General features: G+C 32.3%; 1 protein-coding gene and 1 long non-coding RNA gene across 5 annotated transcripts; both read left to right on the top strand.

Moving 5' to 3' along the window:
• Positions 1 to 1,558: 1,558 nt before the first annotated feature.
• LOC102580457 (uncharacterized) lies at positions 1,559 to 7,419 on the top strand. 3 transcript variants are annotated; one of them, XR_001475125.1, is made up of 5 exons: positions 1,559 to 1,883; positions 2,277 to 2,553; positions 5,593 to 5,653; positions 6,365 to 6,437; positions 7,071 to 7,419. It is a non-coding gene; the product is annotated as an uncharacterized lncRNA (long non-coding RNA). The 3 variants fall into 3 exon arrangements; XR_001475126.1 differs by lacking the exon at positions 2,277 to 2,553; XR_366716.2 differs by lacking the exon at positions 1,559 to 1,883 and having other exon boundaries at positions 1,965 to 2,553.
• A 4,849-nt stretch (positions 7,420 to 12,268) lies between these two features.
• Positions 12,269 to 16,705, top strand: LOC102580123 (probable disease resistance RPP8-like protein 2). Of its 2 annotated transcripts, XM_006340037.2 has the most exons (3): positions 12,269 to 12,764; positions 14,440 to 16,261; positions 16,407 to 16,705. In XM_006340037.2, exons 1-2 carry the CDS (start codon positions 12,603 to 12,605, stop codon positions 14,746 to 14,748), a joined length of 471 nt encoding a protein of 156 aa, XP_006340099.1. In that variant the 5' UTR covers positions 12,269 to 12,602; the 3' UTR covers positions 14,749 to 16,261; positions 16,407 to 16,705. The 2 variants fall into 2 exon arrangements, with proteins under 2 accessions (XP_006340099.1, XP_015170224.1); XM_015314738.1 differs by lacking the exon at positions 12,269 to 12,764 and having other exon boundaries at positions 15,189 to 16,261.
• The last annotated feature ends 469 nt before the right edge of the window (positions 16,706 to 17,174 follow it).

The following is a 17,174-nucleotide window of genomic DNA, read 5'->3' as shown; positions in this document are numbered from 1 at the left end:
AGTTTAAACTTTAATATGAAATTGAATTTTAAGATTTAAACTTTAAATTCAATATAAACTTTAAACTTTAAACTTTAAAGTCAATCTTAAACTTTAAATTCAATATAAAGTTATAAACTTTAAAATTTAAAGTCAATTTTAAACTTTAAAGTTTAAAGTTTAAACTTAAATTCAATTGAAACTTTAAAGTAACTTTAAAGTTTAAAGTTTTAAATTGAAGTTTTTTAATAATATAATTTTATTAATTAATAATATAATATTATATAATAATTAAAGTTAATAAAAAAAAATAAAAAATTACCGATACACAATGATCCGATAAGAACCGGTTCCGGTCCGGTCCAAACCGGTTCCAATCCGGTAACTAAGGGACCGGACGGAACCTTTGGAAATTTCTGATAAAATCGGTTCCGGTAAGACCCGGTTCCGGTAACGAGGACCGGTTCCGGTAAAACCGGTCTTGTTGATCCGGTCCTGTTGATCCGGTCCTGTCCGTTTGCCAGCCTTAGTCACCACTATATTTCTTTTTCTTTTCTATTATAGAGAAACATGAAGCCCATAACGATCAAGGGCAAACCTGTAAATATACCAATTATACCCCTGTACTATTAGAAATAGTTTAAATATACCCCTCGTTATACTTTCGGGTCAAATATACTCCTCTCGTTATACTTTCGGTTTAAATATACCCCTCCCATCATACTTTGACACAAATTTGCCCTTAACTTTAACGGAAGGACACATGTCAAGCTAAAAAAAAATGACCCGCCCCAATTCTAAATACTTTTTTTTTTTTTTTGTTGAAACCCACCCGTTTAACTGGACCCAATTGATCATTTTATTTTCATTTCTTCTTTCTTCAATACCCAAACCTTCAAAAAGGGCGTTTATTTTCATTAGCTAGATTCATTCCTTCATAGTTTGGTCTTGCCATGAGCAGGACATTAACCTTAAACGACAGCAAAGTCAAATTTTAAGGAAAAGGAGCAGGTATCATGGGTAAGCATACCAGTAGAGCTCTTTCAGAGCTTCTCAATAGTAAACTTTATTTGTGTATAATATTTTCACATTCAAATTCAGTGATTATATGAATAACCATATGACAATCTCCAAATTCAGGATCGTCTTTGTTACTGTCCAAAAAACAAATAATCAAATGAAAAAAGTAGTGCAAAATCTGAAAAAAGAAAATGAAACCTACTGTAAATTGTAAAAGTACAAGCTTTTGAAGGTTTGGATATTGAAAAAAGAAGAAGAAGAAGATGAAAATAAAATGGATTGGATCCAGTTAAACGAGTGGGTTTCAACAAAAAAAAAATTAGGTATTTGGAAGGGGGGGGGGGGTCATTTCATTCTGAGCTTGACATGTGTCATTCCGTTAAAATTATGGGTAAATTTGTGTCAATGTATGATGAGAGGGGTATATTTAAACCGAAAGTATATCAAAAGGAATATATTTAACCCAAAAATATAACGAAAGATATATTTAAACTATTTCTAATAGTACAGAGGCATATTTAACCATTTGCCCTAAAATAAATTAGGTATGCCTGATTTTTTTAGCAAACGACGACCTCTTATTTCTTTCCCATTCCAGATTGTTCTTTTTGTCTCTCTCTTCTCTTCTTCCTCACCAATCTCTCCAAACCCCAACTCGATCCAAATATCAACAAGAAGAAGCACCCTCTCGAGAGTTAAACCACGAACGATGAAGAACTTGTACTAATTTCATTCATTTCACTTGATGATATTCCAATTACAATCATAACCCTATAAGTATCCCATTCTCTCTTGCTTACGACTAAAGCCTTCTCTTTCATCCTCGGAGCTTTCAGAATATCAAGAAATGCTCACTTTTCTTCATCCTTTCAACTGACATATAAGTTCAGATATCCTCTTTTTTTCTCCTAAATATTCTGTTTTTTTTTTTCACTATCATCTTCAGCATTATTATTTTTTTTTGCCTTTTCAAGTTCTCTTTAAAAATTTCATTTTTGTGGCTGAATTTCATGGTTGTTGAAGTTGAAGGATACATTAAACTCTTAGTTAGAACAGATTATGGTTGTAATTTCTCTTGTTTTAGATTCTTTTTAAATTTTAAAATATATAGTATATTCTGGTAATTTAGTGTTAATACTCGACTCAACTAATTTTTATGTCGACTCATTAGTAAGTTCATTGAGAGCTATCTTCAGCTATAGGCCAATGCCTAATATCAATTGTCTTTTCATTATTCATTAGAATTCTTTAACTGTGCTCACTCATGTGTGATGCAGAAACATACTCTCTTTTCCAAAACAGAAGTAGAATCATGGGCTATTCGCCAAAACAAAACAACCTTCTATTCTCCTTCTTCAACTTTTTAAGCGGCCACTTTCAGCGCCAACATAACTGTGAGCTTTAATTGATACATGGCCACTGGGAATCGTGGTTCCTCAAGGCTGCCGGGAAATCGTGGTTCCTCAAGGCTGCCATGCCTCCAACTCTGTCATTTGGACTCACAAGGACAATTCAATGTTGCAGCCCTTCCAATACTGATACAATGCACACGGGGTAAGTCTGTTTAATCCATTGGTTTATAATGGTCTGTTACGTGCTATGTCTAACACATTAAACCTATGTCTAGAGACCTAGACTCTCTCATCTCTTTCCCTGTATTACTTCTCCTTATTCACACTCTCGATTTTACCACTGTAAATGAGTATTGTTTCAGCTGAGTGAAAAATAAAAATCAAATTTAGTAGCTAGAAATAATAATTTTTTTATGATATAGTAACCAAATTATATCTTCTTTGGAGGTAGCTGATTTTAAACTTTCCCAAGTATCACAAATACTCATCTGTATTCTACATAACAAAGTTAGGCAAAATCTATTGTTTTGGGTATAGTTTCCTCAACTCAAGGCTATCAATTTTAGAAGTTTGTGTTTTTTTTGTTAAATTATAGTTATATTAAGTTGCAACGGCTAATTTGAGTAAATCTTGGCCTGTAGAATATGATGGTCACGAGAAATTTACTTGTGGTGGGCCAGGAAAAAATTTAGTAGTAGGAACAATAAGAATTTGTCTAATTAAAAATATGGCATAGGAAGTTTCTATTCAAGATTTCATTTTTCATGAAGAGTTTACTGTGCAATAAAATCTCTATTGATATACAAAAACAACAACATATCCAATGTAATTCCATGAGTGGAGTCTGGGAGGTTAGTGTAATTCCTACTGATAGTAATTCCATAATTCAATATACATGGGCCTTTATTTGTTGTGTTGTAGAACTCATAAACAGTAAGATATGGAGCACCGATTATGTAGATTGAGGTAGCAACCAAGGTAGGTATGAAAAACTTTCTGTGATTCTTGTGGAATGAGGTTAGAAATCGGAACCATCATGAGGCATTGACTTATAGAACGATGGCTTATGAAGCCTAAAAGCATTGTACAACAGATGATGATGCAATGCATTTCCTTTGTGATATATTGGAAAATATTGAAGATAAAATGTAATGCTAACTTTGAAGGAATTAATATAGCAATATTTCACCAAGTCAATTACCTCATGAAGGCATAATATTAAGCTTATGTTGGTGCATTCAGAATCACTATGTTAACATAGAATTTAACTCTATGGTAATATAGATAGAAAATTACATGGCTATTGGAGAGTACAACAACGACATACTGAACGTAATCCCACAAGTGAAATAAAATAAGCCTACAACTCTGTGATACTTTTTTAATAGGCCACTGTCTTAAAGAGGCTAATATGATAGCAAATAAGCTTTGCTAACTTGAGTGTTCATAACATGTCAATATTTTATTCTAATGGAAGACTTTCCTTGCTTAAAGATACTTGAAAGGGGTATATCTGTTTGCCATTCACATAAAGTTGAGATGTTGAATGCAAAATTACTCTTACACAAGATGTATTGTGTATTTTCATTTCTGTATGGATCACTTCTGATATTGCTACTAAAATAATTTGAAGAAAAAAAAGAAGCATAACACATTAAGATGTTGTGTGATCTCGATTTGCTTTCAAGTATAGAGTTCTGTTTTTAATTCTCAAACAAAAAAAGTATAGAGGTCTTTTTGATCTCCTTCTGTTTTTTGTTCATCTTGAAACTACTTTGTAGGTATTAATGTTTTAGTATTAACATGCAAATTGCAGTTGTACTATTTACGTATTATATTAGTGGTCAGATTATTAATATGAATGATATTGCCTTTGTAATTAAAAGTTCTTCATACCATTAGTAATATTCACTTTCTAGGTTTTCTATAAACTAGACTATCTTAAAGGACAAGTAAAATAAAGATGTTGTAGCTTATATTACAGTTATAAGGTTTCATTTTCTATGCGGAAGTTGATTTTTGTATAGTTGTTTGATCATAAATTGATAAAAATAGATTAAAAAATAAATAAGTGCTGTTAGTAGAGCATTGCTTGAAAAAACTGAAGTTGAAGAAGATGTCTCCACAAAAGCTCAACTACTGACAATCTTGTTGGAATAATTATACATTCCAATAGGATTACAAGTATAATGGTATGTTGTGCCAATAACAGGAACATCATTGATATTAAATTGACTACTATATGCTTTCATTTATCATCTTACTGATTTTATTAAAGTTTACTTGGTGAATTTGAATACATTGGTATTAAGCTGGTATATCAAAGAAAGACATTTTGAAAATTAGATGGAAGTGTCAATCCTATTTTTCAGCTTTGTCTATGTCCCATACTTTGTAATCTTGTATGGCTTTAAAAAAATCTTTGTAATAATAGCCATTTACAAATATGTTTCTGAACTACATCAAATTATTTTAATGCTTGATCTTCTTAATTCTCTTCGCTTTAGTTTGTTCTCAGTTTCTGTATTGCTATGAATCATTCTTTGTTATTCAGGGTGTGAACCAATATTAGATGCATTCCTAATCTAGAACAGTAAGCCATGAATCCTCTTAATACGTGTCATCATGAACTATTCGCATTGAGGATGGATTTCTACAATAATTTTTGTATCAGTAAACAGACTATTCAATTTATGATTTCTTCTTCTGATTTGAGGAAGGTGAATATGAGAGTTTAGGCCTTTACCATTTGAATTTTGCATTGTCAAGAATATCATTGAAACATGAAAAATTAAAAAAGAAAAGCAGATGTCAAAAGACAATAAGACAATACTCTTCTTTTCTTGGAAATGTTGGTGGATATAACGATACAAAAAAATATTTTGCTTGTAAAGAAACTTAAAAAAATAAAGAATGGAACTGAAGCTACACAATCTCTTCCATTAAGATACAAAAGGTAAAAACAAGATGTGAGATCAAGATTGACAATAATATACATATTGTTTGCTAAGTCAAATTGTCAAACAAGATAAAAGATACTTCAAGGTAGTTGTCAGTCAATTTTTCTGCAGATAACCTTCATTAGTGTTTTAGCATTAGCTTAAAAAAATATTACAAAAATTTGCTCATGATTCAATGGCATTCATATGGCATAGTTACTTGTGACTAGGAAAACATTATCTGAATGAGAGGAGTGTGGTGTTTCTTATCTGTTCATTTTAATTTTTGTTGTAAATTTCAGGTACATATACTACTCTTCAGTTGATGCATGCCTCAGACCTGATTATTTACCACACGTTGAGGTCAGTTTAGTAGCATGCGATTGTTTTAAGTTTATTTTCATTATACTTGTGATATTAGATAGTTAAGAAGAATAGGCAACAATACACGACTGCCAATTTGATTAGTACACTTAAAAATATCTTTTGTGCTCACATAAATAGGAATTTTACTCAGTAGACACTGTCAATATTTCAATTTCAGGTTCTTAAATATAATGTTCGACTAGAGGCACTTACAAAATTCTTTTTATTAAACTGCGAGTCCTAGCAAAGAGATTACACTTCATGATTTATTCATCTCAGAGATGTAACAAATAGTAGTTTTCAGCTCCGTGTTGTACTCCTGTTTGCACCTTGCTTCGACCTTTCTTTCAATTTTTGTACTTATCTTGACCCTTGGTTCCTTTATGTAGTGTTTTTTACCAAGACTAGCCAAAACATCTTGCCCAATGTAAACATGATGATGCAGGTGACCCGAAGAACATGTAAATATGCAGGATCTGTGGACTTTGATCTCAATCAATTCAGTTAGTATACAATCTAAAGCTAAACTGAAAACGGATGAAAGTGGCTTTATTAAATATCAAAGTTTTGGTATTGAACAATTAATGGGTGTCATATGCTTGAGTATTATAGTTTCAACAAACATTGCTTTGAGTGTATATGGGGCTTTTGTTTGTATATGCCCTTCTATCTTTTGTTATCGTATGAATGTTCATTTGTGTGCTGCAGAAGTTGATTTGTCTAAGGCTTTAAGCATTTGGTCTACCTCAATGCCAACAATGATCTGCAACAATTCTCCAAGGTAGGTTCCATTCAAGTTATTTTGAAAATTTTGGGTTAGAATGTTGTGGCATGCTTAAATATCAACAAATTTATTTGTAAGATAACATATATCGTGTTTGAAAATTGATGTTCATGTCAGGGATGTGAATGATCTTGGCATTGGTTACCCGAAATAACAATTCTGTGTAGTTATGTCAAAATGTAAAGTAGATGATGCTAACATCTAAACTTTTCTTGCGGGAATCTATAATCTCCAGTTGTGAATTCTTCTAGGAGTAAAAAATTGAATTACGTTCGATAGTTGTGAATTCTTCTAAGAGTAAATATTTGAATTACGTCTGATATAATAGAAATTAAAGGGGAACAAACCCATTTAAATTTGAATATATGAGGCTCTTGTGCACTTAATATTCCCTTATCAGACACATAAATCTCAGGTATATTTTAAGAAACGAAGATAGAGACTCATTTGGACCATGTGTTGTGTCATTTGTCACTGCTTAGGATAAAACATAACATTCTTACTACTATTATTTCTAGGAAAATGACAATTGATAGTTTGTAATTTTGTAAGTGCTTTATAATTTCAGAAGGCATGGAATATACATACATAGATCTGGCCTAAGTGTTGTCGCATTGTCTTCCACTGTAGGTGTCTTTGTAATCTAGAGCAAAGATGATTGCACCAAGTTCAAGAAGTGCTTACCATGGTAAACAAGAAGAATCCGTAGAATTATGACTAAAGTGTTGCAGGAATACACCCGACAATAACATTCTACCGACTGCTTCAATTGACATGGCACCATATCTCGGTCCACGTTTATCTAAGATTTCAGATTGAAATAGTTTCATATCAAGACAGATATGCATTTAATTTTTAACTATTCAGTTTTTGTACACAAGTTTGTAATTATGAGTTATGATCCAAGTACGAGTACATGAAGATAACTTTTGAATGTGCTACTAAAATAACTTGTGTTGATAATCAATTGTGTTGGGCCCGTGCTTGCTTATATAGTATTAATACTAATTACTGACATCATTCACCACCACCTATTAAATCAATTTAGTTACCAAAAAACATTTTGACAGAACAGATTGCCATGTCACTGAAGACGATAAAACTAAGAATATTTCATTTGAGAAAGTGGTTGACATGAGCTCCACGCAGTACAGCAAAAGTTTCAAGTTACTAGAGGTACAAAAACTTAACTGGATAAGCTACGAGAATTACCAATGGTGCAGCCATGTGCTTCGACGTTTAGAAAATAAGTGATGTGCTTAATGGCTATGTAATGCATGCACATAAAAGATTGTATGATAGAAGTGCAACTTGAAACCTTGACTGTGAGAACTAACAAATTCACACTTCACATTTATATTTAACTACAGAAACTCAATACTATTAGCTTCATCTATGTATTAATAAGTCGATTTCTGGATGGTCATGACTAAACCAATAATCATTATCTCACAAAGTCACTTTATTTATTGAGAAGAATTGGAATTTAAAAGAAAGATAATGTTTATGAGATAATAAAGGAAAACCATTTGGATTTTATGCAATAACATTACTTATTTTACATCTTCGATATCAACAATTGCACATATATATGTTAATGTGCGAAATGTGACCTGGGGCTCTGGGTCTTTCAAGCAAGATCTCTTCAGTAGAAACCATGGTGAGTCTACTTCCAACATCCTCATGAACAGCGTCACCGAAATTAGGCCAATCCCGACGTTCAATAGCCCGTTTGCTGAGACGAGCGTTGGTGAGTTTTCGAACGCGGGTGGTTGTAGTGATCTTAACCTTATTTCCATCGTCGTTGAATTTGTACTCTATGATTTTTTTAATTCCATGTTCATCAGAAATGTATATTCAAAAGAAAGTAGAAATAAAAATCATTTTGTTAATCAATAACATTTAAAATATATTTTTATCAAAATAGAGTAGTCAAAGTTTCAACTTCTAAATATTTAGTTTATACGTGTGTGTGTTATTTACGTAACTATATACTTCGGTATGATATTCAGTACTTATGTAACTATATACTTATATGTAATTATATACTTGTATAAAGTTGAATAAATAGACACATGACTTCTATGTGGCATAATACACATAGAACGCCACGTATGATGCAAATTACCATATAAAGTGTCACGTAGAACGCAATGGCGGGTGTAGGTTATGGACTATGGGTGCTTAAGCACCCATTGCTTTTTGTGATAAACACTATTATTTGTATACAATAACTAATAATTCATTCAAGTATATTAACTAAGCACCCATTCTATATAACAATTTTAAAACTAAAAATAATTAAGCACCCATGATATAAAATTTTTGGATTCGTCACATTGATAGGATGTGTGTATTTATTTGTTTAACTTTGTACAAGTTTAAGTGTTTATTTGAACACATTCAAAATTAGAAAACATAAATGTGAAATGAAACCAAATTAAAGATCATATTTATGTATTATGCCAAATACAAATATCATACCTTCACCAACTGCAATAATCTCATTTTTCAATCTATTCACATGTTACTCTTTAAAATATCTACTTGTAATCCATTATTTTGGCAATGAGTCATCCGTAGAAAAGGAAATGACATGTCTATTTTTTTTTTTTTATTTCTCACACGATGTATGGTTTTTATATTGGAGCTTAGTTATCGAAATTTTTTTATATTAAAGGATAAAATATTCTCTAACAAATGTGACTTTTTATCTAAAAGGATTTAAATATGTGACATTTGATTAAGAATAAAAAAATATTTATTACTATTTAAAGGAAAGGACAAGTGTTTGCAGTTATGTGTAGACATTTATGAGTTTGAATTTAAAAAGGACATGACGATGTGAAGACTCATCGCTATTAAAAAAGATGAAAGACTAAAAAAAAAGTCGGTCAACTTATTAAGCGTTTGGACATATAATTTTATCTCGTAATTTAAAATTAGTATTTGGATAAGTGATTTTATCTCGTGTTTTTAGATCAAACGGTGAAATTCCAATTTTTTTAAAAAAATTAATTTGAGAATTTCATATCATGATTTTATATTTTTCAAATACAAAAATTAACCCACAAGTTTATATTTTATAAAAGAAAATTTCACCATTTTATATCTGTATATTTTTTTCTGCGTGAATACCAAAAAGTGATGAAATATTCATAGAATATGAACATAATGATATAGTTACTAATGATATTAATCATGTTTTATTTTATTAAAGAATAGTACACTACAACTCAAGTTCAATTTTACTTTTTTTTAGTGAACTAAAGTTCAATAAATAAATATTATATTTTTTTTAGAATAACTTTGTGATAATGCATAAAAATCCAATTTACATGTCCAACCAAAACTTTAACTTCATTTCATATGATTGTATATCATGATTTCATTTCATGGGATCAAACAGAGCCTTACAACATATTCCACTACATTATTTATATACACATTTGGTGATGTGACGATCTCATTGCTAGCTACTAGTTGAAAAAATAAACAATATTATCATATTTGTAAGCAATTAAAAGGAGATCTGGCAGATACAGTGGTGAACTTTCGAGTGAATAAAATACTTATGAAGTAGATTGTAACTTTCGATTTGAATACAAAATAATATAATTACAATCTTAAATTTGAAATAATATATCTACGCATTGAAAATTATAAATTAATTTAAAATATATTAACAAAATAATAATTACATATTCAGTGAAATCTCACTAAATAAGGTCGGAGTGTAGTGTGTATGCAGATTTTATCACTATCTCGTGGAGATAAAGAAACTTGAGTTTTTTTACCTATTAATACCAAACCAAACCAATAGTCGATTTTTCTTTCAATGCTAAACAAACTAAATCAAACCACAAATTTGAATTTTTATTCTTCTATTTGACTTGGTTCATTAGTTTGATTTGTCTTAACTATTTAACTTGTAAACCCCTTGACGAATTTATGATTTTAAGTTTGTGGATGCTTGCTTTTAAAATATAAATTTACCATAAACTATACAGTAGTATAATTGTAGAAGTGTTCAACTAAATGTTATAGTTAAAAACTCTCCATTTCTAAAAATAAAATAAAATTAACATTGTAAGATTTCTTAACCGGCCAAAATTTCTCAAGAAAAAACAAAAAAAAAGTGATCTTTAATCACGAGAAATTACAAAATTTTTAATGAAATATAAAATAAATACATAAAGAATCTGTATTGGATCAAAAGAAGAAAACATTACAATTCCAAACCAAACCACCCAACAAACTTTTCATTCATTAAAGGCTAATGCTTTACTATAACCATTTTAGAAAAAAAAAAATTCTCTATAAATATATGAATTTACGTCAAAATTAATGGGTGCTCGTTCGTTTGTTGTACGTGGGTCCGCCCTGGCCTATTTGCATTTAAAATACGGAAAAGGCTCAAAAATAACCCTGAACTATTGGAAATGGATCAAATATACCCTCCGTTTGATTTTGGGATAAAAAATACCCTTACCGTTAGTGTTGGCTCACTTTTACCCCTCAAAACTAACAGATGCCATATCACCTAAAAAATCACATAAAACAATATTTTGTTACTGACTTGAAAATTCAAATGGACAAAAAGACCTAATGTGTAAATTGTAGTCGAACAATCATGGATCCACAAAAGAAATAAATGAATGCAGAGACGCAAATACAACCGAAAGTAATCTACAAGATCGATGTTGCCATTGCCGTTCTCCTAACCGAAGACGAAAGTTTATAAATAAAATAGGAAAAACCACACCAGATTTCTTCTCTCTATTCTTTATCAATTCCGACCAACACCTCGGACCAAAATCATGGTGTGTTGGGCCTCTTTGCTTAACCAAGCGGCCCATTAAAGCAGCACTCTCTCAAACCGATGAAACATGGAGGCAATGGCTAAACAATAAATTGACAGAAAAACAGTCTGTTATGTACGTAGCATTTGGTACTCAGGCAGATATTTCTGCTGAGCAAATACAAGAAATTGCAAAGGGACTTGGAATTATCCATCACATGTTTCTTATGGGTAACAAGACAAAATGTTATCGAGCATTTGGCAGGGTTAGAGGACAGAGTAAAAAACAGAGCATTAATAGTGAAAGAACGGGTAGATCAGAATGAGGTGTTGAATCACAAAAGCATCAAAGGGTTTTTGAGTCATTGTGGATGGAACTCTATTTTGAAAAGTATATGTGCTAAAGTGCCTGTTTTGGCACTACCATTTATGGCTGAGCAGCACTTAAATGCAAGAATGGTGACAGAAGAAATTGGGGTGGGACTGAGGATCATGCCGAGAAATGGATCAGTGAGAGGATTCGTGGAAGCTGAACAAATAGAGAAAATGGTTAGAGAGTTAATGGAAGGGGAAAAGGGAGAAATGGTGAGGAAGAATTGGGAGAAAATGCACAGGAAGCTATGAAAGAAGGTGGCTCATCTTGGTCCACATTAGACCCACTTGTGGACTGTTGCTGCCATGTTGGGAGTTTATCCATTTGAATTTCCAAGTCAACAAAAAAATATTGTTTTATGTGATTTTTTAAGTGACATGGTATCTGTTAGTTTTGAGGGGTAAAAGTAAGCCAATATACTAACAGTAAAGGTATTTTTGACCTCAAAATCAAACGGACGATATTTTTGATCCATTTCCAATAGTTCAGAGGTATTTTTGACCATTTTCCATTTAAAATAAGAATACAGAATAAAGACTTAAACTAAAAATTCAGTCAACTTACATTTTAAAATAAGAATACAAAACAAAGACTTATAAAAAAAAAACACATATTCCCCTACATTATTTTTATTTATATATAACAGCTGTGGTGATATAAAGACATTACAAGCTAATAGTTGAAAAAAAAAAGAAAAATATCTTTGTTAGATTTGTAATAACCAATTGAAAGGAGATATGGCAGATGCAGTGGTGAATTTTCTGGTAGAGAATTTGTTGCAGCTATTGGAGGTGCAAAGGGAGAATTGGAAAATCTACTCAAAATTGCTCAACTCAAAGCATTTTTAGATGATGCTGCAAAATTCGGATACACGAATAGTGAGCAGTGGAAAGTTTTGGTGATAGAAATTCATAAAACTGTGCACAGAGCTGAAGATGCCATTGATAAATTTCTGGTTTAAGCAAAGCTGCATCAAGATAAAAATACGATGGGAAGGATATTCGATTGGCCACGTAATCTGATTAAAGTTAGGAATCTTGCTGCTGAGATTAAAGGAATAAATGATCAAGTCAAAGAACTTCGTAGCAGCAATCAAGCACTTCAGGCCACCCCTGTTATTGAGCACCATAAAAAAGAGGAAGTAACTCAGGTATAATTCAAACTTCTTGTTAACAACTAATGTGTGGCCTAAAGTCAAAATTTGAGATTTGAATTTTTTTTTTGGGATGGGGAAGGGGTAAGTGGTGTGAAATTGGGATAAGAAAAAATACTTACTCTGTGTCGATTTATGTGACACTTTTCATTTTTCATGAAATTTATATATTTATAAATTACATAAAAAGTACTATGAGTCACAATAATTGATAATTCAAAATATTTAAAAGATTTATGAAAAACTTACGATCAAAGATAGATTTATTTGAATTTCAAAATCTGAAAAGTACCACATGAAACGGAGGGAGTAAGAATATTTTTTTAACTTGGACTCAACTCATACTTTGTCATTCAATTTTAGTGTGCACAAATAGATACTTCAACTTGTATAAAATTGAACAAGTAGACACACGTGTCCTACATGACAAACTTGAACATGAGACCTTTGATTAATGATGAGGAAGTATTTACCACTTGAGTTGCTCAGACTCTTTTTTTTTTTGGGATGGGGAAGGGGTAAGTGGTGTGAAATTGGGATAAGAAAAAATACTTACTCTGTGTCGATTTATGTGACACTTTTCATTTTTCATGAAATTTATATATTTATAAATTACATAAAAAGTACTATGAGTCACAATAATTGATAATTCAAAATATTTAAAAGATTTATGAAAAACTTACGATCAAAGATAGATTTATTTGAATTTCAAAATCTGAAAAGTACCACATGAAACGGAGGGAGTAAGAATATTTTTTTAACTTGGACTCAACTCATACTTTGTCATTCAATTTTAGTGTGCACAAATAGATACTTCAACTTGTATAAAATTGAACAAGTAGACGCACATGTCCTACATGACAAACTTGAACCTGAGACCTTTGATTAATGATGAAAAAGCATTTACCACTTAAGTTGCTCAGACTCTTCACTTTTGGTGCCACACTCGTGTCGACATGACATGGGTGTGGGTGTATATGTGGGATTCATGTCCGATTTGATCAACGAATTTTGGGTACTTTGGCCAAAATCGATAGGGAAAGTCTGGACAATTTTAATGATTCATATAATCAATACAAAAGCTAAGGTGAAATTAAAGGAAATGGAATACCTTTTATATAGAAATTTCTATGTCACTCCTTTGCACAATAATTTTTTAATTTTTTTGGCTTCTTTGATATCATTAGAACTTCGTGTTTTTGTTTCCTTTTTTTCTTTCATTCTTTAGTGTATAGATACGAGAAATAAAAAGAAAGAACTATGAATGAAAAAGAGAAAAAACTTAAAAATAATTTATTTTTGGCTCTATTGTAATTTAGATTTTGTATCCGTAATTTTTCTTTTGGCATCTATAATAAAGTTTACAAGAAAATTGGTAAAAAATAAATAAATTTTACCAACATAATAAATTCAAATTAGTATTGAATCAGAAAAATAAAAAATAAAAAAATGTGTGAGAATAATCAATTATACCACTACATGGATAATATTTTTGATTCAAACTTAATTTTTCTCACTTTCGTTAGTAGGAAAGAGTATATGTGAGTCATTTGTTTAACAATAGCGGTATATATGAGTCACTTTCAGCTCTAATAAAATGTGACTTACTTTAGATGTATATCTTGTGAAGATCAGCCATTCTGTTTTCTGATGTGATTCATATGTTTAAAAGGGTCCTTCTTTGGAGAATGATGCAGTGGTCGGGTTTGATGACGAAGCTAATAAAGTGATCAAGCGACTTGTTGAAGGACCGATGGACAGTGTGGATATTATCCCAGTTGTGGGAATGCCCGGACTTGGAAAAACTACACTGGCAAGAAAAATCTATAATGATTCTAAGCTTACAAATAAATTTTATAGCATTGTTTGGGTTTACGTCGGTCAGGAATGCAAAGCAAAGGATATTTATCTTAGGATTCTTAAATTCTTCAAAAAAACCATAGAAGATCATCTCAATGACGATGTGGACACATTTGGCTAAGGCAATAGGTAGTTATATCAAGAAAGGAGGTAGATGTCTCATTGTTTTAGATGATGTGTGGGAAGTTGAGTTATGATCATTTGCCCCAAGAAGTGCAGATGTGCTTCTTGTATTGTGGTGTCTTTCCTCGAGGCTTTGATATCCCTTGTTGGAAATTGATTCGTTTGTGGATAGCAGAGGGGTTGATAAAGCCGCAGCCTAACTTCACTCTAGAGGAGATAGCAGAGTTTTGTTTGACAGATCTTCTCAACAGAAATTTAGTAATAATAATGCAAAAGAGGTCTGATGGTCAAATAAAAACATGTCGTCTTCACGATATGTTGTATCAGTTCTGCAAAAAGGAGGCTAGTAACAGATGGCTTTTTCAAGAACCTGATCAATCTACCCTGGACCCAGATACTTGCCGTCAATTGTGTATTCAACCATCTAATCTGTCTGACTTTCTCTCCAAACACCTTTTGCAGAACATGTCAGATCTTTCTATTGTTTTTCCTCAAAACAAAAACCAATTGACTTGTCTCCTAATGAAATCAAACTCATTCACAAAGCCTTTCCACTTATGAGAGTCTTGGATGTTGAATCTCTCAAGTTTATTTTCTCCAAAGACTTCAACCAATTATTTCATTTGAGGTATATTGCTATCTCAGGTGACTTTAAGGCCCTCCCTCCTACCTTTGGTAAATTCTGGAATTTACAAACTCTAATACTTAATACAAGTACCTTAGAGCCCACTCTTGAAGTAAAAGCAGAAATATGGAACTTGTTACAGTTGAGGCATCTCCACACCAACATACCTGCAAAATTGCCATCCCCGACTACCACCACAGGTAAACCTTCTTGTCTACAGACTCTTTCTATGGTTGCGCCAGAAAGTTGTGAGAAAGATGTGCTAGCAAAGGCCTGTAATGTAAGAAAATTGAGCATTCAAGGGCAAATGGCGGCTTTTCTTGGTGCTTACAAGGGTGGTATCAACAATCTTGAAGAGCTACAGTGTCTGGAACATTTGAAATTGTTGAATGATGTTCTTTTCATAAATAAAACACTTCACCTTCCACTAGCATTCTCCAAACTGGTACGTACGGTGAAGAAGTTGACTCTGACAAACACAAGGTTTGCTTGGAGTGAGGCGGATAAATTGGGGGACGTTTGGAATCTCTTTGAGGTCCTAAAGTTTAAGAAAATGCATTCACGGGTGATCTCTGGAAGCCAAAGAGTGGATTTAGCGCACTCCAAGTCTTGTGGATTGAAAGGTCAGAATTAGAATCTTGGGAGGCTTCGGTTATTAACTTCCCCGTGCTTAGGCAACTTGTTCTTATCTCTTGTGATGAGCTCGATGCTGTGCCACTTGAGCTGGCTGATATACTTAGCCTTCAAGAGATGAGACTTGAGAACACAAGCAAAGCAGTAAAATCCGCAAAAAGTGTTCGGGATAGCAAGACATCTAAAGCATGGAACTCAAGCTAAGCATATTCCCTCCTGAAAATGAATCCAAGGTTCCACAGTGATATAAAAGGTCAGTTGAATTCATTTATACTTAAATCATTCAAAACCACATTATAGTCTTCACTAATAGTCCTGCTGGTGAATACCATAACTAATCAATTCTTTCCTTACATTATGAACTTGCAGTCCGCTCTTAATTTTCCTCCTTTCTGCAGGAGAGAACTTGGACATTGAGTTTGCTGGAAGCCAGAGCTCATCAGACAAATAACTGGAGTAGTGTGATTTTGAAATAAGGCTAGTTCTGCTGCATCTCGAGTTCCCCTTTATGTAAATTGTTTTTTTTTCTTGGTTGTGAAACTGTTTGCATCTTTCCTATTCTGTTATCTTTGTATTTGCTTTGTTTCATTTGTGTAAAACTGTTGTTTGCATCTTTCCTATTCTGTTATCTTTGTATTTGCTTTGTTTCATTCGTGTAAAACTGTTGTTTTAATCTATCATTGTTTTTGTTGAAAGATACGTTACTCCCAACAAAGGCGCTATTGCAAGTCTTATTAACTTGGTATCTAAGCTTTCAGATGAATTCTAGTTAATCATTTTTGAATAGGGAAGTTTCAGACACTACTGCATCCTCCAAAAAAAAAATGCTCCTTTTGGAAGTTGGAAACAGAACAAGAGACAAATCTTGACCTTCATCTTCGCGTAAGCTTGAGTACTAGTGATCGGAAAACCAATAAATTTTCTCGGGGAAAATTATCTTCCTTAAATATGTAGCTGAAACTTAGGGATGACAATGGGGTGGATTCTAATATTGGCCTGACATTATGAAGTTAAGATTCTACGCCTTCCAAGTTTCTAATTCGGCCCTCTTGATCCACAATATCTGGAGTTCAATAAAATCTACTACCTCCAGCTTCCAAGTCTCACCCATGAATGCATTTTCTTTCAGCTTTAGAACCTCAAGGGATTCCAATTCCACTCCATGC

This window comes from Solanum tuberosum, unplaced genomic scaffold (assembly GCF_000226075.1).
Source record: "Solanum tuberosum cultivar DM 1-3 516 R44 unplaced genomic scaffold, SolTub_3.0 scf00016, whole genome shotgun sequence".
Classification (NCBI taxonomy): Eukaryota; Viridiplantae; Streptophyta; class Magnoliopsida; order Solanales; family Solanaceae; genus Solanum; species Solanum tuberosum.
The sequence above is the reverse complement of the archived record's forward strand: the minus strand, read 5'-3'. Positions and strand labels throughout refer to the sequence as shown.